This window comes from Lemur catta, chromosome 4 (genome assembly GCF_020740605.2).
Source record: "Lemur catta isolate mLemCat1 chromosome 4, mLemCat1.pri, whole genome shotgun sequence".
NCBI classification, from domain to species: Eukaryota; Metazoa; Chordata; class Mammalia; order Primates; family Lemuridae; genus Lemur; species Lemur catta.
Window position 1 is genome coordinate 95,930,929 of NC_059131.1, and position 25,508 is coordinate 95,956,436.

The 25,508-nt window shown below is 35.3% G+C and overlaps 1 protein-coding gene and 1 pseudogene across 1 annotated transcript in view; one reads left to right on the top strand and one right to left on the bottom strand.

Annotated features, from left to right (window-relative positions):
• The window catches only part of STIM2 (stromal interaction molecule 2), a 136,001-nt gene that overhangs the window by 56,204 nt on the left and 54,289 nt on the right, over nt 1-25,508 (top strand). The window contains exon 3 of the mRNA XM_045550485.1: nt 23,675-23,789. Within this exon, the coding sequence (XP_045406441.1) occupies nt 23,675-23,789 (115 nt within the window). The remainder of the gene's footprint in view (nt 1-23,674; nt 23,790-25,508) is intronic.
• On the bottom strand, nt 1,185-2,218 carry LOC123637352 (annotated as a pseudogene).

Sequence of the window (25,508 nt, forward strand, 5' to 3'; positions counted from 1 at the left end):
CCCTGATTCTGTGGGTTGACTGGGCCCAGCTGGGCAGTTTTCCTGTTTCCTTAGGTATGGGCTGAGGTCACTATGGCAGTTGCATTCATTTGGGAGCCTCTGCTGGGGCCAGGATATCTAACATGGCCTCTTTTTCTTCATGGTCTCTCTCTGTTTGACCTCACATCATTTGAGAGTGTAGCTCAAGCTTCATTACAGCGTGGCAGCCGGCTTCCAAGTGGTAGTGTTCCAAGAAGGCAAGTTCCCATGTGCAAGTGCTTATCATGCCTCTGCTTGCCAGTGTTCGCTAATATATTGGCCAAAGCAAGTCATTTGGCTAAGCTCAGAGTCTATGTGGGAGAGAATCATATAAGGATATAGATAACCAGGCGCTGTGGTTCATTGTAGGCCACCAATTTAGTAATTTACTGTACCCACTGTCTTTAGTTTTCAAGCATTCTCATCTTCCCCCTGGTCTGGTTTCCCTCTTAGTTTCTCCATCAAAGTTGTTTTCTTTATTTTACTTTAGTCTCATTCTAGCTAAATCCCCTGGTCATTTTTCAGACCTCTTCAACCTCTTTGTTGGATTTGTCACTGTTGTAATGCTTTTTTTTTTTTTTAGTTTATATAATACTTAATTACATCATTTTCTACATTATTATCTAATATTATATAACAATGGCATTCTCTAATGACGTTGTTATGCAACAGTGACATTCTCTAAAGCTCAGTTCTTGACCTGCTGCACAAAACGTTTTCTTTAAGAATGAATGCTCATCCATTTTCAAGTTACTCCTGATTCCTCTGTCTCTAAGCCAGTCCAGATGCCTGACCTACACGTATTGCTTACTGCCTGGCGTTTTTAGAGGGTTCTTACCTTTACTTTAAACTTAGTTCATTTAAAACAAAATCTCAGTTCCCTTATTTTAAATCTCCCCCTGTTCAATGACACTTCTGGGTCTACTCCTTCTCAATTCTTATTCCTGTAAAGTTGGAGTTGGCAGACTTGTTCTGTAAAGGGCCAAGTTACAGGTTGAGATGTATCCTTCAGAACCACTTGTTGAAGTCCCAACCCCTCAGTACATCAGAATGTTACCTAATTGGGAAATGGGGTCATTGCAGATGTAATGTTAGGTTGGTGCAAAAGTAATTGTAGTTTTGGACTGAATTTTAAGTCATTATAACTAGGCTCAAACACATCTTTATTAGTCAAAATAGGAACTGTTACAATCAACACATTTTTGCCAACGAGAAATAGGTTTGTTTATTCCTGTAGTGTAAAAATCAGTGCTTTGGGATTCAGCAAACTTTTGGAAAGCATTTTCTGCATGCTGCTGGTTGTGGAAGTGTTTTCCCTGTGAAAAGTCGTCGAGATGCTTAAAGAAGTCGTAGTCAGTTGGCGAGAGGTCAAGTGAATATGGTGGATGAGGCAAAACTTTGTAGCCCAATTTGTTCAACTTTTGAAGCGTTGGTCGTGTGACATATGGTCGGGCGTTGTCATGGAGAAGAATTGGGCCCTTTCTGTTGACCAATGCCGGCTTCAGGCGTTGCAGTTTTCGGTGCATCTCATCAATTTGCTGAGTATACTTCTCAGATGTAATGGTTTCACCAGGATTCAGAAAGCTGTAGTGGATCGGACCAGCAGCAGACCATCAAACAGTGACCATGACCTTTTTTTGGTGCAAGTTTGGCTTTGGGAAGTGCTTTGGAGCTTCTTGGTCCAACCACTGAGCTGGTCATCACTGGTTGTTGTAGAAAATCCACTTTTTGTTGCACATCACAATCAGATTGAGAAATGGTCCATTGTTGTGTACAAGAAGAGAAGACGACACTTCAAAATGATGATTTTTTTTTTAATTTTCGTTGAGCTCCTGAGGCACCCGCTTATTGAGCTTTTTCACTTTTCCAGTTTGCTTCAAATGCCGAATGACTGTAGAATGGTCGAGGTTGAGTTCTTCAGCAACTTCTCGTATAGTTCTAAGAGGATCAGTTTCGATGTTGGCTCTCAATTGGTTGTTGTCTACTTCGGATCGCTGGCCACTGTGCTGCATGCCTCATCTTCAAGGCTCTCGTCTCCTTTGCAAAACCTCTTGAACCACCACTGTGCTGTACATTTCTTAGCAGTTCCTGGGTCAAATACATTGTTGATGTTGTGAGTTGTCTCTACTGCTTTATGACCCATTTTGAACTCACATAAGAAAATCGCTTGAATTTGCTTTTTGTCTAACATCATTTCCATAATCTAAAGTAAATGTAAAATAAACAGCAAGTAATAAGTCCTTAGCAAAAAAACATAAAGCGAGAAATGCACATTAAAATGGTGTATAACATAACCACATTTATTTAAGAATGTATTCCAATATCAAACAGAAAGTTTCAACAATGCTAAGACTGCAATTACTTTTCCACCGACTAATAGTTTAAATGAGGTCATCCTAGAGCAGGGTAGGCACTTAATCCAATGACTGGTGTCCTTATAAGAGAGGATAATGCCATACGAAGACACAGATGCATGGGAGAAGATAACCACGTGACAGTGGAAGCAGAGATTAGAGTTATTCTGCTACATGTCAGGGAATTGCTGGTGACACCAGGAACTAAGAGGAAGGCATGAAACAGATTCTCCCTTAGATCCTTGGAGAGAGGATGGTTCTGCTGACACCTTGATTTTGAACTTCTAGCCTCCAGATCTGTAAGAGAATAAATTTCTGTTGTTTTAAGCCATCCAGTTTGTGGTACTTCGTTATGATAGTCCAAGGAAACTAATACAAACCAGTTAGTAAGTATTTTAGGTTTCGTGGGCCCTGTAGTCTCTGTTGTAACTACTCAACTCTGCTGCTGTAGTGGGAAGCAGCCATAGACAATACATGAACTAATGGGTGTGACTGTGTTCTAATAAAGCTTTATTTACAGAAACAGACAGCAGGCTGGATTTGTCCTTCATGCTGTAGTTTGCCAGCCCCTGCTATAAATAAGCTCTTGTGATCTTAAACTTTATTCCTTTCCTTCCTTTCTCCAGTATGTCTTATCTGCTCTAGTTACTTGCTTGTTCTATTTTAATCTAGGTATTTATTATCTTGTGCTTAGATTACTGCCTCTAAGTTTTTCCTTTCTAATCCATCACGATTATCACTTTAAGAGTGTTTTTCTCTAGCTAAGAAACTTACAGTGATTTCTAATTGCTTATTAGATCAGATATTAAATCTCCAGTCTTATATTTAATGTTTCTGAATAAATTAATTTCTGCTTTTTATTGTGGTTAAATCATTTTTGTTAGAGCTCAGTCTCAATGATGCCAAAATCATGGCTTTTAGTTCTAAGTAGACTAATTTCTAGAACCACAGACTATATGATAATCTTATCTTACATTGTTTCAAATTTAAAAAGCTTTTGAAGTATGTAAATATATTCTGTTGGTCATCAAGAAGAGTGAGATGAAATTGATGAGTTATCAAAGTTTTATCATTATTGGAGAGCAACGTAAACTAGTTGTCTTTTATTATGGGCCATTTTATTATATTGAGTAGATAATTAATTCTCTCAACATCATTATTATTATTTCTTCTCTCTCTCTAGGTATACACACACACAAAATCAAACTATATAATTACCTTTTAATAATAGTAATCTGAATTATTTGTGATGAATTATTCTTTTTAATCCCCCCAGGGTTGTCTACGTGGTTAATTTAGGTACTTAAGAAATTGAGTATTAAATGTGTTAATTGTTTTTTTTTTTTTTTTGAGACAGAGTCTCACTCTGTTGCCTGGGGTAGAGTGCCGTGGCTTCAGCCTAGCTCACAGCAACCTCAAACTCCTGGGCTCAAGCAATCCTACTGCCTCAGCCTCCCAAGTATCTGGGACTATAGGCATGCGCCACCATGCCCGGCTAATTTTTTCTACATATTTTTAGTTGTTTGGCTAATTTCTTTCTATTTTTTTTTTTTTTTTTAGTAGAGATGGGGTCTCACTCTTGCTCAGGCTGGTCTCAAACTCCTGAGCACAAATGATCCACCCACCTCGGCCTCCCGAGTACTAGGATTACAGGTGTGAGCTACCACGCCCGGCCTAAATGTGTTAATTCTTTATAAAGGTAAATCTTTCTCTAGGCTAAACAGATTTTCTAGGATTATTATTGTACATTTTCTTGGTCATTTACAATATGACAGGATTAGCTTTGTCAAACAAATTCCACATCAAGTCTGAGAGTGTACAGTGTTTAATAGATGAGTGCTTTGTGCAGTTTCCTGATTTTCTCCAGCAATTAAGTTGGAGATAACTTTTAACGTTAAATCTGTGCTGCTGTGCTGAAAGGACACACTTTTAAGTAATTACACTGATGGTGCTAAGTTTTCCTTTGATTTTGATGTTACTTGCGGACTTACCTATTAGATAGCATTATTTTAGGTTAGAAAACGTATTAATTCTGAGGGATTATTTTGCAGCTGAGTGAAAAGTGGGATTGAGGAAGCACATATGATTAATTTTGAGAGTTTTAGTGTTATTATATGTTTGGAAAGATTGGTGCGTGTTTTTACTTTTTAAATCTGTAGTAGTTTTAGATAGTTATGTTTTGGAAGTTACACATTAATTTATTGACAATTGGTTTATTTTGGGACTAGAATAAGGACTAGATTCTTTATTTCAAAAATCTATGTAATAAAAATTACTTTTATTAATTGATGTATCAATTAAAATATTATTCTGGGATATTTTCTGACAACAACCAATTTCTAATTCTCTGACACCAACTGGATGTCCAACAATTCAATTCCATTCTGACACTATCTACTTAGAGTTAGCATCAGCTCCCACAAGTTAAGGACTCAGTCCCACAAGACTGCCCCACTTCTGATGCCCGTCACAAGTCCTGGGCCTCCTGTACTTCTGACCAGCTGGCTGTAAATCTCGAATTTCCACCTGGAGTCCTGAGTCCACCTAAGTCCCTCCTCAGGTTCGCTAAAATGGCTCACAGAACTCAGGAAAACATTTTACTTACATTTACTGCTTTATTATAACATATACAACTTAGGAACATCCAAATGGAAAAGATGCAGAGGGCAAGGCATGAGGGGAGGGGCGCAGAGCTCCCACGACGGCCCCTCTGTGTATGCCACCCTCCCAGTGCTGCGATATTTTCACCAACCTGGAAGCTCTTCTAATCTTGAACCTTGTTGTTTAAGTGTTTTTAAAGAGCTTCATCTTCCTGGAGGTTGGTGGGTAGCACTAAAAATTATAACCCTTTAATCATTTGGTCTTTTTGGTGACCAGCCGTATCCTGAAGCTATTTAGGGCCCCACCCTAAGTCACCTTATTAGTATAAATTCTGGTGTGATGGATAGGGGCTTATTATGAATAACATAAACTCTCCTATTACTCTGGAAATTTCAAGGGGTTTAGGAACTTTGTACCAGGAACCGAGGACAGGGTGAATTATTAATTATGCAGTTCTTATGTTAGTTTGGTGCTTTCAGTTCAGTATAGGTACATTTTAATTTGTATTTGTCGTTAAAGTGTCTTTTTTTTTTTTAAAGAAGTAAACAAATAATTTTATGGGCCTCTAGTAGCAATCGGTAGGAAATTTCATGAATTTAATGGGAAATCTTAGACAAAATTTTAAAGTACTTAATTTCTTGTGATGTTTGGTCTGAAATGTTACTTTGGAAAAATCTTAAGAGTATTTGGCAATTAAGCTGGTTAAAAACTTGAATTTTTTTCTCCTTAGTGCTCTCTGTTTTATATTTAGGTCATGTGAGAAGGCATTTATTTTTCTGGTTTATTCATTTAACATGGAACTAATATTTAAGGGCCTATTAATATGCCAGATCCTCAAATAGGTGTTTGGAATATGTCAGGAACAAAACAGGCAAAATCTGTGCCTTCAAGCTAACATTCTGGTAGGCCTATGGGAAAGTGACTAAAGAAAAAACTAATAAACAGGATAAGGGGGAGCAGGACAGGTAGATGATGGGTGGCTGTAATTTTATATAGGGTGGCTAAATTAAGAAGGTTGCATTACTTGGACAAGTAAAAGAATAAATATCTGGTAATTTTCCAGGGCTGTGCTAAAACTGAATTTGAAGGACTTGGAGTGTTTCAGTTTAGGAACAGGGCACAGAGCTTTTGCTCTCTAGGTCATTGTCGTTCTGGACCAAGATGAAAAAGATTAGTTGTCAGTATATGCTGAATCTGTGACCTGTTTAATTTGAGTTGGTGATTATAGTCAAGTTTGCATATTTTGTCAATTTTAATGATATTTTGGAAAGTGTAGGTATTTGATCAACAGATAATTTAAGAGAAATGAATGGTGGTGTTGCCTTGAGCATAGCAGTAGGAGGCAATGTGGGAATTCACATCGGAGTTATTGCCTATTTTGTTACTGAAAACTTTATTATCATTGTTAGTGTGTATGGACTTTACTTTCTGTTTTTACCTTCCCCTTTTTTTCTTTAAATTTTTTTCATTCCTTTTCTTATTCTAATTTTTGTTTTTTAAAAATTTCTTCTCTTTCATTCCATCACTTAGAATACATATCAGTTGGTTTGAAGAGTAGTTGGTCTATATCTCTCTCTCTCTAAAATCAACTTTAACTTATGAAAAATCCAGTAGTACCTGATATTTCAGTTTTCCTTACATTAGGTATTCTACCTACAAAATACTTTTGTCATCATTTGTGCACATGCATCTTGGAAGTTTAGTTAACAACACAGATCTATCTGTGGAGGGTCATTTATGAAAGGAGAATCACTTATGAAAATAGGCAAAAGTAGGTTTAGAAAAAAATAGAAGGAAATGCATTTTAAAGTAGGATCAGGGAATTTTGAATTATGTTGGTTATTGTGTCTAAAGGATTTAACGCATGTATTTTTTTACTGGAGTTTTCCAAGTTAAACTTTTAACTTGTGTATTAGTTGTCTATTGCTGTGTAACAAATGACCCCAAAGCTTAGTGTCTTAAAACAACACACATTAATCAGCTTATGGTTTCTTGGTCAGAAATTTTAGTGTAGCTTAGGTGGATCTTCTGGCTCTTGCTTGGGTCTCTCACAAGGCTGCAGTTAAGGTACCAGCTTGGGGTTACATCATCTCAAGGTGTGATTGGGGGAAGGTCCACTTAAAAGCCTATTCATGTGGTTGTTGGCCGCACAGGTCCTCACTGACTGTTGATCCGAGACATCAATTTCCTGCAGCATCAATTTTCTCTCCATAGGGCATCTCATAACATGACAGTGGGCTTCCCTCAGAGCAAACGAGAGAGAAGCTCTGAGAGAAAGAGAAGGGCCGGCAACAGGGGAGTCACAGTCTTTTTGTGACTAATGTTGGGAGTGATGTCCTATCATTTGTGCTGTATTCTACTTGTTAGAAGTGAGCCATTAGGTCCAGCTGACACTCATGGGGAGACAGTTACACGGGTATGAATACGAGGATGTGAGATCATTGGGAGCTACTTTAGAGGCTGCTTAGGTTTGTTTCTATATAATACTAACTAGAGTTATGTGATGGGAGATTCTCAAGCCACAAAAGTATAAAGTATAAAGCAGTAAAGTTGTAAAACTTCCCTTAAAAGGCTTCATTTTGAAAGTGACCCACAATTAAACTTTTTGTGTTTATCTTTGTAGTAGGATATGCTTAGAATTTTAAAGCCTGATGTGTCTGATTAAAAGTTATGTATTGAGTACTTTGTAGTCAATGGTGACTTTAATTACGTGCACAAATGCACCCTTGTAATTTGTTTGGCTGAAGGATCACTTGGCATTCTCTTGAAAGGATAAGCGGGGCAAAGGTAAGGTGAAGAGAGTAGGTACTGGAGAATTCTTGCTGTGCATTAAATCATAAGTATTGAGGTGCTTTCCTGTATGCTGAAATTTTCGTAGTTTCATAGTTCATTTAGTTAATGTAACTTGATGCCATAAAATAGAGACTTTAATTCTTTCTGGAAAATAATGGCAATAAGAATATAATTAGAGTAGCAGAAAATGGTAAGTGTTCCATAGAAAACAGGGTTGCATGGTCAAAATTGGGGAAATGCTGTATTAATTTACTTTTGTTACTATAGGACTTCTCAGACTTATATTTGTGAATTTGCATACTAAAATACCATTTATTGAGCACTTAACATTTGCTCCATAGTATAAGCACTTCACATGTACTATGGTATGGACTCCTCATAGCAATGCTATGCACTGAGAATGTACTATTATTATCTTATTTGCAGATAAGGAAACAAACTTTGGTGGGTTAGGAAATATGCCTGTGATCACCAACTTGTAAGTGATAGAACTGGGGTTTTGAAGCCAGGCTGACTCTAGAACCCATATTCTTGATTTCTAGTCTGTGTTGTTTGTCTATGTTAATGTGTATTATTAATTTTCAACAGGATGGTAAATCTTAACTCTGTTTGACAAGGAACTTTTCCAATACAAGCTATCTTGTGTGTTTGGTAGAGTATAAGTGGTCAGTAGGTTTTTGCCTAATTGAATACTTTTTTCCTGAAAATCAGTAATTGATACTAATACATAGTACTACAGAGATTTTTTTAGTGACTTTAACTTAACTCGTTAGTACTGACACTAAACTGACTTTAGTGTCTGATCAAGGGCAAAGTCATTATTTAGTAAATGATAAATTATTTTTAAATTTGTTGCTTTTGTTTTGCATTTATTAAATTTTTCAAGGCAGTAAATCTTGGCTATTAGTGTGTAACAAAGTACCTGATAAGCATTTAATAAAAGTTTATTTAATGACTGACTTGGTAAATCAAACTTTTGGAGTGGCCTGGGCCTACAAGTGACCATGGGGGCCTGTGGTGACTGTGGGTTGGGAGCGTTCTGGAGCTCAGCAGCAGCAGCAGCTCCTGAGTACTTGTCAACAACAGAAAAATAATTAACAAGTGAAGAAAGAAAATTTAGTTCAGCAGTCTTTTATTGAGCACCTGTTGGCTGCCAGTGTGCTAGGTGCTGGTGTTGCAAAGATAAACAAAGACATTTGATGTACCTATGACCAGTCATTTCGTGGTAAAATCATATATTGTCTTGTCCTGAAACTGCGAAGTGGTAAAGAATCAGTACATAAGAGACTAGAGGTGAGAAAAAACATGAGAAATCCCCATGATGCTGGGATAATCCATGGATATCAAAGTGAGACAACAATGGAAAACACAAGAGCTGGTGGAAGAGTGGATCAGAGCAGGGAGATCTCAGTACCCCAGGTATGTTAGTGCATAATGCAAATGGCATGCAAGTTACAGACCAGCTCTTCTAGTTTGTAGAGCTCCAGTTGAGAGCTTAAAAAAAAAGTTAGCGTCTGGAACTGTTTATTTTTTCGTATCTGTTATAAAAACATTTTATCTTGCTTAAATGTTAAATATTAAGGAGAGCTTAGAAAGTTAACAGATGTTCTATGATGATGAAAATTATGAATTCTTAGGTATAGAAGTAAATCTTTTGCCAAACAGATAAGTACAAGTTGAAGAAAAGGTGAAGGATACTTAGATTTGATCCAGATGTGGCAATTCCTGTGGTTCAAATACAGTCCTTCAAATGATGTTGTTGAATTAATTGATTTAAATTAATTGCGCTTGTGAAAGCAACAAAAAGGAAAATGACTTTCAAGAGGCCCAGAGTAGCCCTACTAACCCATGTTTAGCCAAACTGTTTTTCTCATGTACTTCTGTCAGTAAAAAGTTTTTGCTGTGCATGGTGGCATGTACCTGTAGTCCCAGCTACTCAGGAGGCTGAGGTGGGAGAATGGCTTGAATCCAGTAGTTTTGAGAGTAACCTGGGCAACGTGGCTTGAGCCTGGGAGTTTGAGATGAGGTAGGCAACATAGTGAAATCCTGTCTCAAAAAAAAATATTTTTGAATATGCATTCCGTGATCTAATTTTTAAATAGCTGTATATAAGTAGTGTATATATGTATGTTACATATTATATATATATACACACACACAAACACAAACTATTGTACTAATGTTAGTGTTTTTAAAATGTTTATAAAAATATAAATTAAAAAATGAGGTAAAATTAAATGTAAATAGAAATTCTAATATTTTACCCCCTCTCAAGTGGGTTAGATTGTACATCCCTGTCGGGTCTGGGCCACCAAATTTGGAGACTGCTGCACTAATGAATTGTAAATCAAGGTCATATTATAAGTCCCATAGACTCTAGTCCATTTTTATAAGAACAGACAACTGTGAGAATTTTTTAAGAAAGCAAGATCCAGAGACACTGCTAATTTTAGTATTTATTCTTCTCTAATTGCCATTGTCACTATATACAGGTTTCCTGACCATATAGTGCATCAGATTCCGACCCTCTTATGATGACCACTCTGCTTGTCGTGATTGAGTTTAGCTCTGATACCTGTGAGAAATGGTAATGTAAGAATAAGGCAAAGCTCACTCATTTATACTGTTAGAAAAAAAGGCAGGGAATGAGTGAGGCAGAAAATTTAGATAGGTATCATTTTGATAAGGGAAGACATGATGAAACTCTGTATTTTATTTCCTTTTCCTATACATTTGCCACTATGACTTTTTATTTTGGCAGCAAATTCTATTAATTTTAAAATTTAATATTTATCTGGAGTACAAGTATCTAATTATTGATCTGAGGAGACCCTAGAAGTAATGATTTTGGACACTTAAGGAGCCTATGGAAGAAATACTTGTGTGTGGGTGGAAGTCATCTTTTAGGGTATCCTGAAGGCATTTTGATACTCAACAACTCACCATATGTGTTGAGCACCAAATAATCGTTTGTCATTTTGGTTACCTCTTCTCTGTTCATCTATACTTAACTGCAGTTTAAATTATTCAAAGTGATATGGAGGCTATATTCATGTTTTAAAAGCAAGGTAGAAGAAAGTTTGGGGGACTCTAATAGTTTGCATTTAGCCTGCAGAATGAGGAAGGACAAAGAAGACCTTTGCAAGCCAATCTTGGGCCTCAAGGGAGAGAAGAAATGGATGAAAAGGGAGTTGGCGTGGTTCTGAGAAACTGCTCTAGGGAATATATCAGTTTATGCTCCCTGGATAAGCAGTATTAACTTAATGCAAATTCTTGAGCTCCACCTCAGCCCTACTGAATCAGCAGCTTGGGGGTGAGGCCCGACAATCTGTTTTAACAAGTCTTCTTTGTGATTCTGATGTTGGGTGAAGTTTGAAAACCACTGGGTTAAATCTTCAGGATGGTGGTAGCTGGAAGCTCTTTGTCTTGCCCTCTTATGATTACACAGTATAGTACAGGTCTTATTTTCTAATGATTGGATCCATGAAAAAATGGTTCATGACTTACTATTTGTACCTTAATTAATTTTACAGTTCTTACATTATACTTTCATAACAGTTTTTATAACGTTAGGCACAGTATTTATATTTGGCTATTGTGATGCTCTTGCAAAAGACATTGTTTTCTGCCCCTATACTTTGTGATTTTACTTTTGCCAAGTTCTACCTTAAAAGTTTCTCTGTTATGTCTTCTAGGAAGTCATGGATATGCAATTATTATAAAAGAAAGTTGTTTGTATTTTTCTTGGAGGAGTATCCTTTGCTTCTGTTAAATTAAGATGCACCTAGATAGTTAAGAACCATTGTGTAAGTTATTGAGGCAGATCTTAAGAAAATAATCTCATTACTTTCTAGTTATACCTAGAATATTTCTTAAATTATAAAATTTGTACCCTGCCTCAGCATTTATTTAGTTGAGTACCCAGGCTCTTTGTGTCTGGCCTTGACAATTGTAGTACCTGTTTACTGGACTTCCTCCTCAATCTTTTGCTTTTCCAGTTCATTTACCAACTGCTATTGAATTATCCTTTTTGTTTATGACATTTGATAAGAACTGATTCTCCTAGAGTGTTTTTAGTCGTATATTTGCTTGTCCTTGAAAGCAACCACCATAGAAACCGGAAAACTTTCTCTTATCCTACCATTTCTTACCATCCAGACTATCTTACCTTTACCTCCAAATTCTGATTTATTATAGTGGTTCCCTCTTTTTGAGGCAGTGTTACTCATAGGCTGTTTGAGAAGCACCACTGGTAGTGTATAGTTCAGTTATATATGGATTAATGAGGTTTTTGTGGTGAACTAAACCACCATAATGTAGTTTCTTTAGAAAGATGTGCTTCAGATGATAGATACACACTGTTAAATGCAATCTAGTTATAAATTATGGATGAATGCCCTATAGTAGGAGATCTGTCTGTGAAGAGCCAAAAACTTCTGAAATTATTTTATGGCATCCTGGAGCATTGAAACATTCAACCCAAACCCCTGCTTCAGCTAGTGAATGTTTTAGCCCCTTTCCCAGATTTTTCCAGCTTTCCTTAATCAGACCACATGGTAATTATATATTTTCATTAAAAAGTCATTTCTCATTCCTGTTTCATTAATTTTTAATTTACCTCAACAAGAATGTCATGTCAAACGTTGTTACAGACTGGAAGGGGGCAGAGGAGTAGGAGTGTGAATCTGTGTGTGCACTTCTCTGCGTCAGTTCTCGCCTGAGGGTACTGCCAGTCCCGCTCTCTCCTCCCCTCCTTCCCTGAGCGTTTGCAGGAGCACAGAATGGCACTGCACGGATGTAAAATATATATATATATATTTTGAGAGTTTAGCACACTTCGTGTATTGTCTTCTAAGAGATGTTTGAGTTCATGTGAGTACAGAACCTGTTTATTCCCATTTCACAAATGAATGAAATAAAATTTTGACTCTACTGTAACATTAACACTGTTAGCCTTACATTATTGTTATTATAGATAGGGTGACCATATAATTTATCATCCAAACTGGGATATTTTTGAGAGTGAAAGAGAGTGCTATTAATAATTACACCAGAACAACAGGTGTAAACAAGGACTGTCCCAGGCAAATGGGCTGCATAATTACCCTTAACCATATGGCTTATCACAGTCTGCTTTCTATTGTACTTACCTTTATCTTTGTCTTGCTCCCTCACTAAGTTGTTATTAAATTGATCTAAGTTTTGTGCTAAGATTTGTGTTATTAGTAAAGCATGGTTCTAATTAGCTCAGTTTAGTTCATCACGCAGAATCTTTTCATATTTTACATGTTGTTTTGTATTAACATGACAGAAACACTCAGGAATTTTTCTATTCCTTTTTCTTTCTTATAGTTAAGAGATGATTTTTTTGTCTTTTAATTCTCTAAAATAATATAGCTTAAAATATTTTTTATATTAAAATACTCATTGACCCTTTCATTGATTTTCTTACAATTTATTTTTTTAGTAGTATATTTCTTGGCTTTCCCACATTTGCTCTCTTTTTAAAACAAATTTTCCCCAGCTTTATTGAGGTATAATTGAAAAATAAAAATTGTGTATATTTTAGATGTACAATGTGATGATTTGATATGTATACATTGTGAAATGATTATTACAACCCAGTCCTATCACCTTACATGTTAAAGGGTATAAATTTTCAGTTATGAGATAAGTTCTGGGGATCTAATGTACAGCTGGTGACTGTAGTTAATAATACTGTATTATATATTTGAAATTTGCAAAGAGAGTAGCTCTTAAGTATTTTTACCACAAAAAAATGATAACCAAATTTTTATATCTGAAGAATTTTATTAAAAGTCTAAATTTTCCTGTGGACCCATCCAGTGTTCGGCCTGCTGGAATTTCTTCAAGGACTAAGTGCTGCAGTCACTGACCGCATAGTTTCGGAAGACTGTTTTTGCTCTAGAAAGCTGTTCTGGTGGTCATAAGGTCAAGTGCTATGCTGTATCAGGGAGGTGTATGGTAAAATTGTTCTTATCCTTAGATAACCTCACCTAACCTATGTGATTATAATGTCACGGTTTATAAAGTCTTTGTGCTGTCTCACGTTATCTTCAGCAGTACTTTTCTTGAGAGGGGCAAGACAAGTAGTATCCCTGTTGTATAGATGAGTAGACAGAGGCTTAGAGAGATCAAGTAACTTAGGTCTCATAACGTGTGTAAGGAGAACTGGGATTGGCGCCCACCTATCCCTACTCCTGTTCACTCTCCATGACATGTTTAGACATACTTCCAAGTTGTTATTGTTTTTGTTTATTTTAAAATCATATTCAGTTTTGAGTCCTGGGAGCTAAAAGAGCCTCTCTGCATACATTCTTGAACTGTGTTTCTGTCAATGTTGGATGTTTTGGTAATGTTGGAAACTTCTGGGTGTTGATGACTGCTGAGACCTCATACCCTACTTGTTCCCTGTATTTTGGTTTGAATCTTACTGTACTGACTTACGTCTTGAGTGTTATCTTGAGCTTCGGTGGAGAATTTTCCTTACCTCTTATTAGACATTCTATTCTGGCCTTTCTGGGTATGACCTGGCTTGATGGTGCTTGTGACTTAGTGTGGGTGCTACTAAGTATTGATGACTTGCTTTATACCACCCCACTGGTATAGTCTTTATTGGGTCTGCAGGGCTGAAGCTGATAAAGACAACCTTTTTAAAAATGAAAGACTATTTTACCTTGATTCTGCAAATGTTTCAAACAATTGTTAATAAATATTTGAGAGCCTTTTTCTTTAATCATTAATCCTTGCTGAGGCATTTCACTCATGATTTCTCTCACTCTCTTCTTGTTTCATTTTGCTTCTTAAATTATAGCCATCTTTTAAGATTAATTTTAAAATTTAGTTCAAATAGAATCTCTTCCGTATAAAGCCTTCCCCATTTTTTTTTTTTATTTTCTTCTATCATTTTCTTCTAAGCCAAAGTAATTTCTTGAGTTGTACTGTTTTCCCTTGTGGTATTTGTTGGTTTATAGTTTAGCTTGACCCTTGTTTCTGTTTTATTAACATTTCCGATATTTATCCAGTCCACTCTTTGGACTGTCCCACATTAGCTACATAGCATATGAGTGGTGATCGAAGGAAATGAAACTCTTTCTGTAGGCTGTAAGTAGGAGGCCTAAGAAACCAACATTCCCTTACTATTGATATAGGATTTTCATGTTCAAAGAAGTGGATTGTAGTTACTACTCTGAATCTTATTGATGGAAATCTTTTAAACTCCTCTTCTATTCTCTTTTCTCCCCTGAAAAACCAACAAATAATAAAAAAGACATTTGAAAATTATACGTGTGGCAAATTAATGGGATCTCCCAATGGTAGACTTTCTTAAAGATCCTGAGAAATGAGCAGTTTTTTCTCTCTTTCAGAAGTCATATAACCACTTGGGGGCTCACTGCATTTGTGTCCATAAACTCCATGTTTTCTTCTGTTACTATGGATTCATTGTTTGTGCTCCTTGCAAAGTGAAATTTCTTCACCAGTGTACTTGATCTCATCTCCTCTCCCTGTTCTAGGACGATGCTTTTGAAATTTTCTTCTCTTCAACAACTATATTTTCCATTTCCTACTGGAACTTTCCCATCCGTCTCAAACTTGCCATTATTTTTCCTACTTTATAATCACAACAAAGTAAAAACTTCTCTTCACTCTACTTCTTCCTTTGATTATTCTCCTAGTTCTTCTTTGATTACAAAAATCTCCTCAGAAGAACTTGTGTACTATTTCTCTCCTCTTGTTCTTTCTTGAACCCACTTAAGCTTTTGCCTTTATTACTCCACCAAAATTGTTCTTCTTATGCTCACCAGCAATGTCCCTGTTGCTCTGCAGTGGTCAGTTCTCAGTCTTCATATCACTTATTAGCATCAAGATATAGTTGAATATGTTTTCTTTTTAAAACATTTGTTTTCACTTGGCCTCCAGGAAATCATTTTGCCCTTAGTTTACTTCCACTATATTGGTTACTTCTTTTCAGTTTCTTTGTTGATTTCTTCTTTATCTCCTTGAGTTACAAATCTTAGTCCTATACACCTCTTTGCTGATTTATACTCACCGTCTTGGTTATCTCACCTAATTTCAAGGTTTTTAAATATACTCTATCCGTTGGAGTGCTAAGCTCTGGATTCATATATCCAATGGCATCAACATCTCTACTTGGATATCTTAATAGTCATCTTAAATTTAAGCGTTCAAAATTGAGTCGCGATTTTCTGCCTGACTCAAATTTCTTTTCTATTGTCTTCATTTCTTACAATGGAGTTACTATTTAAACAGTTGCAGCATATGATCCTTGAGTGGGCCAAAAAATTTGGCATCATCCTTGATGTTTTGTGATCTCATCTGCCATTGTTGATCATTGTGGAGAATCATTAATTTATTAGAAGTTGAAAAATGCCAATATTTTAATTCTGTAGTTCTTTTTTATTTATTGTAGTACTTCTTTAAAGAGAAATTTCAGCGTATTGTTTGGTTTCCTATTGGTATAGGAAAGTCAGGATAAATACTTCTTTCCCTTTATTTACAGATTTTCAAAATATTACTATTAGGTGGTTTCCAAGATTACTCTAAAGCGAACAACATAGGTGTGTGTGTGTGTGTCTAGTGTAATGAACTTATGGCTTTACATGAACTTCGGGCTATTATTATTATCATCTTTATTGTTGTTTAAATAGCTCCATTTTTTTGGCCAGTGGAAGCTTATGTAGGCTTGCACCTGGATCCTTTGGATCCAGCATCAGTAGTCCTTGATAGATTTCTTGCTTTGTGCTGTGACAAGATGTTCTGTGTTCAGCTTGTACATTTCTGGCCCCAGTCGAGGTGCTAGCAGTGCTGTGTTAGCCATTCTTTCTATGTTTTCCCAGTGGACAGAACTAGGAAATATTTTTCTGTTACTCCAGAAAACAGAGCTGCTTTTTTTCAGCTGTTCTAGCAAAAGTACGGGGTAGGATTCATGTTGGCTCTAATTGTTCTCACATGCTCAGGTGCCTACCTCCAATCATTCACTGTGGCCAAAGGAATTGGGATATTTTTATTGGCCAGGCTTCCTCAATTCAGACATAATGATGCCTCCACAGAAGGGAGCAACTGGGAGACTTTTTTGCTTTTTATAAAGCAAAAATTATGAAACTTATGTAGGTTTATGTATGATTTTATGACGAAAAAGAATGCTAATGGGAGAAAATCACAAGCAGCAACATTGTTTAATGAACAGGCAATGGTAGGTCATCAGGAGGATGAGAAGAAGGGCCAAGGAGGAGACACAATAGTTAGAGACGTTAAACTGTGAGTACCTGTGTAAGTTAACGTGTATATATACAAGTTCAACAATAAAGCCCCTAAAGCAAGATGGAGGTATCCCACAGTGGGATACATGGAAACAGACCTAAAACTGTAATGTTAAGAAGTAATGTTCATAATGATGACCTTGAATTATTAGTAAAAAGTTAACACATTTAAAAATAATTCATTTGATAAGGCAATTTATTTTAGAAAGTTTTACACTAAAACTGTTTAAAATTAGCATGTTTTGGTGCTAAGAAAGGCAGATTTTGGTAGTCTGGAAATGCCTTAATTTTCTGATATTGTTGGATAAATTAGATATGACTATACTTATTTTACAGGTTTTTAAGAAAATTGGAAATTGTAATTGATATCATTACAGTGAACATGACTAGTCTTGGGGATTATTGGGTAACAGAGGGCTAGTGACTATTTGGAAATTGAATCTTTGATTAATGGAAAATACTTGTTAGCTTTTTTTAGAAGTAAAAGTGAGGAAAACTACAGAATGATGAATACCTAGTGGTGATAGTAGTTAAGCTACAGCCTAGTGAATTGGCACAGTATATATAATATGTTTATTTTGTTTCTTTGTAGAATATTATTTTCTTTATACCTTAATCTTCCAGTATCACTTTTTGCTGATTTAGGATGGAATTGCTTTTTTTTTTTTGTTTAGACATTCTCTTATTATTCTTTATCAATTTTATTATACAGTAAATCTTGACAAATCAATTTAGATACATTATAGTCTAGATTTTGTCATTCAGATTTATAGTCAGAGTTATTCTCTGAATGCTAAATGCCACAAAGCTTTCTCAGAATTATCAATTTCTATGTTCATTTAAAATATTTCTAACGAAAGCAGATTCAGAATTTACTTTGGTAACATCTGCTTTATTATCTAAATTATGGACCTCTATTTTATCTCACAGTTCTCTATATATTTTAAAGTAGTTAAGTAGTAAAGCCCTTTTATTGGTGACTAAATATTTATGAGAAATAGGATCTATGTTAAAGTGATGAGTACTAAGATAATTTAAAGTTTTTTTCCAGTGAGAACTATGTGTGATTTATTATAATATTTATATACAATGAAATAAAGCTATTTGATGGTTATGAAGTTGGCATCCAGTTTCTCTTTCCAAAGAAGCTGGTAATAACCTTTAATCAGTGTGCCCAAGGAATCGTTCTGATACAGTTTTGGGTCTGTTTCCATGTGTCCCACTCTGGGATGCCTCCATCTTGCTTTAGGGGCTTTATTGCTGAACTTGTGTATGTGCATGTTAACTTACACAGGCACTCACAGTTTAAGGTCTCTAACTACTGTGTCTCCTCCTTGGCCCTTCTTCTCTTCCTGCCGATGACCTACCCTGTTCTCTGTTCATTAAACAATGTTGCTGCTTGCGATTTTCTCCCATGACATTCTTTTTCTTCATAAAATCATATATAAACCTATATATAAGTTTTCATAATTTTTGCTTTATAAAATTGTATTAATCCAATTGAATATTTAAGCCGTTTTAATGAAGAATATTTCTAAGTGATTGTGTCTTATAAATACCCCATAACTTTTTTCCTTTTTTTTTAAAACTCACATAACCTTTCTGAAAATACACCATAACTTTCAAGTACTTAAAGTACTCACTTAGCAGTGAACGTAAGCATAACACACACTACTATTTTCAGTGATAAATACTAGAAGTAACTAGTAAGACCTCATTATAACACATAATCTTGTCTCTCATATATTTCTGCTCCTAGTACTCTACAACGTACCTAGAACTATAGTATCAAAAAGAACTCATGATAGCTACTTCTTATTTAAGCGTTCAGCTAAATGTAGTCTTTACATTTCTATGACATTAAACAGTTTTCAGTTAATTCTGTCAAAAGTAAAATCTTCTTAAATATATACTTCATGTCTTATTGGTATTCTCATGTCTACAAAAGCCACATAACTATGGTACAATTTACAAAGTTCCCTTCTATGTACAAATTTTGATCTGTGTTCAACTATGAATTCAGATTTGGAAGAAGCTTGCAATGGTTTGAATGTGTCTCCCAAAATTTATGTGTTGGAAAATTAATCCCCAATGCAAGAATGTTGGGAGATGGGGGCTTAATGGGAAGTGTTTAGGTCTTGAGGGGATTAATGTTGCAGTAAAGAGGCCTTGCGGGAAGGGGCTGTCTCTGTTTTTTGCCCTTCTGCTGTGTGAGGATGCAGTAGGAAGGCACTGACCAGATGCTGGTGCCTTGATCTTCGACTTACCAGCCTCCAGAACTGTGAGAAAAATAAACTTCTGTTCTTTATAAGTTATCCAGTCTCAAATATTCTGTTATAGCAGCACAAAATGGACTAAGACAAAGCTGTTCTTTACATAGAATGCCTTCTTTGGTGCTGTGCTAAGACTGGGAGGACTTAGCTCTGTGTTGTTTTTAGGAATTATCAAGCGGTGCCTCAGTGGATCTAGGTAACACCTGTCTGCATCAGGGTCGAAGTTGAGAGAGAGTATGAAAACATCCATTAGAAGCTCTGATTGGTTTGTTGTTAATTTTGTTTTTTAATGTATTAGGTATTTAATACGCAGAGCCCCTAATCAACATGAAAAAAATTCCAAAGTGATCATACTCAATTGATATAATTTCATTAAATATCAGATAGCTGTTAATATATTATTAGCTTCTCTTTTCTTATTAAGGGTAAACAGATATACCTTAATTTTAACTTTACCCTGGTGGTGTCATGATTTTTCTAATGATTCTCTTAGTGGTAGGCAGTTTGAGTAGTTACAAAATTTTCATTATTGCTAATATTGCAGTGAAACCTTTTTATATAGTTATGTAAGTGGTGCTGTACAGTAAATTCTGAAAAATGGAAATTCTGGTTTGAAGTCAATGAACATTTAATATTTTATTTGATATTAATAAAATTGCCCTTCTCCCCAAAATGTTAAACTTTTCACAGATGTATGAATGTGTCATTTCCACTCCAGTTCTCTCTCTTCAACTCAGAGAAACTGCCTGGCACTGGTGGATTCCCTCTTCCTGTACCTTTTCTTTGACATTCTTTCCAGGAACTAATTTAAAGCAGTCATAGGAGACACATGTTTGTTTCTGGTCTTTCAGGATTACTGTCCTTTGTTGCCTGATGTTTAATGGCATGAAAATGGTTGTTTATATATTTTGTCTGTTTTTTTAGTTTTTTTTTTTTTTATTTTTTTTATGGGGAGGATGGTAAATCTGGTCCCTGTAACCTCATCTTTGCTGGAAATGCAAGTTCTAACATTAAGGTTTAGCAAATGAAACACAGAAGGAGATTACTTATTAACTCTTGGATGCTTACCTCTACTTAAAGTAAATATTCACATAGTAATGTTAATTCCAAATGATTTGCCTTATGAATTTCTGATGTTATACTGATTGGATTTGTTAATTTATGTCTTATACAAATTCATGAATAGCAGCAAGATGCTCAAGTAGGTATTTGAATAGTCAGAGTTTTGGAATCTGAGGCTAAAACCTAATGTTAGATTTTGACTGGATCCTAAGGCCGATGCGAGACCTTGGTCTATCTCTAGTTGCCACAGTATGTACTTCTTTTAACATTAATAATAGTAACAGTTTTTCCCATAAATATGTAAAGCTATTTTTTTTTTAATCTTTATAACTTTGTGAAGTAGTTTTTACCTTTTATTTTCCAGTTGGGAACATAGAAGGGAAGTCATTTTCCTAGGTGTTTAGACTCTAATTTTGGTGTATTATTTTTAATGACAGTAGAGTACCTTCATTTTGATTATTAGTGGAAAGACTGATGGAATCACAGGTAATTTTGTTAGAGATTTTGGGATTATAATCAACAATAATCTTGAAGCATAATCATGATATAGGTCATGTAGGCCATATATTGGTTCTTACAAAACGAATGGCACAGGCAGACTCCAACCTGTAAAAACATTGTGTTTCATAAGTATCTTTGGAAATCAGTTATTCGAATCTGTCATCTATCATCTGTCTATCTGTTGACCAGTCAGTCAGTTGAATCAGTATTATATATTATGGTTAAGTTCTCTGGCTAGCTCATAGCTTAAATGATGTTGACAGTAATTATGAAGGCTGTTGGACCCTGAGCTCTCCTGAGAATTGAATTTGAAGGAGGTCATTTTAGTTGATTTATTATAAGTAAACTTGGGATTGGTTGATGGGTGTTGGATATAGGTAGTTTAGGGATTAAGGGCTAATTTGGTGTTATAGCAGCAGGTACAGTGGTAGGAGATGGGGCAAAAGTATCAAGTCTTGCTTGTGTTAAAGTATAGAAACTGTCCAAATCAGCTTGAACTCTTCTTTAACACAGAGTTTAAATGCTTGAATTTAGGATCTCAAGAATTTTTTTTCAGATGTTGAATAATTTACCTTTTTTTGTTATTTTTGTGAAAATGTATTCTAGTTTGCCTGTGCTCTCTAGTGTTTTGTGTCAGTGTCATCATCCATCTTAGATGGTAAGATCAGGGTTATTACAACAAGGAATATCTTAGGAGTAGCAACTCCTATCTCTATACCAATTACAGCTTCTTGGGTTGTGAGTCTCAGTCAAGATTTTGTATTGTTGTTCTTTGTAGATTTAATTCTTAGATCAATGATTATCAGCTGGTGTTTTGTAGTACCTCAAACTATCTTTACTACTGTCAGGAAATAATAGAGTATGCAACTCAAGGTAAAAATTAAACTCATTATTTTGAAGAAGAAAATTAAAATAGCTGACATTATTGAGTGTCTGCTGTATACCAAGCACTGTTTTTTATACTTCATGTGAAAAATCACTTAGTCCTCATAACTCTTTGAGGTTACCATTGAAATATATTTATCCTGAAGCCACAAAACTCTACTTTTGTATTCTTTGTGTTCATGTGGTGCAGGGAATTTTTTAGGCCATTGTTTTTAATATGTATCATATAAATGAAACAGTTGCCATTTGTTCCAACTGATTGGACCATTTTCAAGACAAACTTCCTCCCTGTTCTGTCCTTCATCATGATTTTCAGTCTAGAATTTTTCTCCAGCTCTTGGACTTTTTTCAAGATAGAGGCAGTTTCTCAGCATCTCAGTGGCGCAGTGATTTTTCCAGGTTATCTCTACTGGATTTTGAAGGTGTCAGTCAAGAAGAGTAGGAGGGATGACAGGAGAGGCTGGGGCAATCAGCAGGCCCCCTTAAATATAACTTAAAAAAGAGGTTTTTAGCCAAGATAATTTTAGTGCTTTCTCTCCACATATATATATTTAAAGTAAGATTTATAGAGGATATACTTTACTTTTAAAAAATAATTGTAAACACCATAATCAAATATCCTTCAATTATAAATAATAGCTTGAAAGCCAGGAGAACATAAAAATACGATACAGTAATTATATTTATTATGTTTTGAAACATTCCTGTCACTGTTTGGTAAAAATGTATACAATAATATTGAAGTAGTATATTATGCTGTTGAGTATAACTGAGCGACTTGGTTTGGACTCTCAGCTTTGTTTGTCGTGTTTTCAACCTTAGGAAAATTATGTAACCTCTTTGGGCCTTGGTTTCTCACCTACAAGATGGGAATAAATAATACTTCCCTTATAATACTATCGTAAAAGTACATGACTCTCTCTGTGTGTACGTATGTATGTTTGTATGTGTATATAAATATATAGTTGCTCCTTGGTATCCATGGACAATTGGTTCCCCCTGCAGATACCAAAATCTACATTTGGGTCAGTCATAAAAAAAATGTATTAATACTACCCTGGATGGAACTGGAGCCCAGTCTTCTAAGTGAAGTATCACAAGAATAGAAAAACAAGCACCACATGTACTCATCATTAAATTGGTACTAAATTGATCAACACTTGTGTGCACATATGCAAGTAACATTCACAGGGCATAGGGAAGGTGGAAGGGGTGAGGAGGAGATGGGTATAGTCACACCTAATGGGTACTAGTGTGTAGTGTCTGGGGATTGGGCACATTTGTAGCTCCGACTTGGGCTGTGCAGAGGCAATATATGTAACCAAAGCGATTGTAGCTCTGTAATATTCTGGAAAAAAAAAAAGGTGTAGTATTTACATATAACCTACACACATCCTCCCATATACTTTAAATCATCTCTAGATTACTTCTCATACAAGGTAAATGCTATGTAAATAGTTGTTGTACTGTATTATTTAAGGAATGACAAGGAAAAAAAGTCTATGTGTTCAGTACAGATGCAATCATCCATTTGTTTTCCGAATATTTTTGATCCATGGTTGGTTAAATCCATGGATGCAGAAACCACAGATACTGAGGGCCAACTATATAGACATATTTGTTATATAACCTAGAGTAATACCTGGTAAATAATAAGCATTGAATAAGTCCTTTTACTACTGCTGTTGTCATTGCTATGATTAGTAGAACACATTTCATTAATACATTTTACAAACATGTAAGACTGTGACTATAAAATACCAAAAATATACAAGTTATCTGAAAATAGTCCCCTAGTAGATATCAGATTTTATCTTTTTCTCAGTTTATTGAGACTAAAATAGTGAATTTAAGTATGTTTAACTTAGCGTTTTCTCTTCTATAGTTTATTAGAGAAGATATGAAATATAAAGATGCTACTAATAAACACAGCCATCTGCACAGAGAAGATAAGCATATAACTGTTGAGGATTTATGGAAACAATGGAAAACATCAGAAGGTAAGTCTGTTTTAGTGATCTGGATCCCTCACTTTCTGTTCTTCTGCCTTGCTTAGCCTTTGTCAACTCACTAATTGTATACGTTTCTACAAAAAAGAAAAGATCCACAAAATAACATTTCTGTTAAAATATTTACATTTTGGTAAATAATTTTTTTATTTTTGGTTTTGAAAGATGATTTTTATCTTTCTTAGAGTCATTAAGCCTCAGGCTGTTCTCAGATAATTTGATACCTTATACTAAAATAAATAAAATAATGTATGTCTGAGAGCTTAAAGTTGTAAAGCATTGTTTCAACTATTAAATAGCATTATTATAAAAGGTTTATCAAATAAATGTGTGGAAACCCAAAGTTTTCTTTTTAATTGTGGAGAATAGTTCCTAAAATGTGGCTAGAACTTTTAAACTTTTCCTGAATTAAATCTTTTATAAAGTCTTTTAATAGCTGCATGTTAAAATTGAATAATTTGTATTTTATTCCTTTTTTGCCTGTTAAGTTCTCCAGCTGTCTTTTGGACAGTAATTCTTTAGGGCAGGAAAAATGTATGACCAAAAACCTCAACTTGGTCCCTAATACTAGAAAGCTACTTAAAAAAATAATTATTCAAGTTATATATTTTTCGAGTACCAGTCAACCAAAATATCTTTTTTCTAGTGCTTCTCTCCTTTTATGAAAGTTGAGCACTTATGTGGGAGGATATATTTTTATCTGGAAGTTTGAATAATAGAATGACATTAAAAGTAAGCTAGGACAGATTATCAAGTAGGAGTATAATGCAATAATACAGTTTAGTAGACTTTAGATGATAACATTTGGAAATGGGAAAATACAGAAAACTATTTCACCAGTGCCCAGTATTTTTTTTAAGTGCAAAAAGATGGTTTATAGCTTACTTACATGTTTGTTTTTACTTTCTGGACTATACTGGAAAAAAAGGAAAGAAGAAAAAAAATCACTGACTTGAAAGATATATACACTTAAAAAAAAATTCTCCATTTCCTCTCCCTACATCATTTTAAAATAATATGAACTTGTATGGCAATAGAAATAAATATAAATTTCTTAGGGAAAAGTGATATTAATAAAATGGCAGAAAACTCGGTAACAGACTTAATTTCTTTGTATGAAATATCTGGGCAATATGTAGATATAACTAAGGAAATTGGAGATCCATTACATTGTTACTAGTATTTTTTAAGGATTTGGGTATGTGATACGTTGATTGGAGCCCACTTAACTATGTTTGGCTGAAGAACAATTAGTTGACCACTTAACTCTTGTATCACCTGGTTCAGCCAGCACCATTCTTGCCTGGATAATTGCGGTAGCCTAGTAATTGGTCTCCCTGTGTCTATTTGTGCTTTGTTGTAGTCTATTCTTCATTTAGCAGGGTAATCTATTTAAAATATACATCAGATCTGCAATATCCTGTAGTGGCCCTCAGAGTAAAAGCCAAAGTCTTTACAAAGACCCGCAAGCCTCTACATGATCTGCCTTCTCTTCCCACCTCTGTCATCTCTCTTTCCTCTTCTATTTCATCCATCTCCCTCCCTCACTCTGCTCCATCCATGCTGGACTGTTTGCTATTCCACAAATGCAAGAATGCAGATATTCTCATGGCTAACTCTCTCACCTCCTTTGTTAAAGTCTTTATCAAGGGCTATTCTTGTACTGAGGCCTATTGGACCACCCTATTTAACATTTTTTTCTGGCACTCT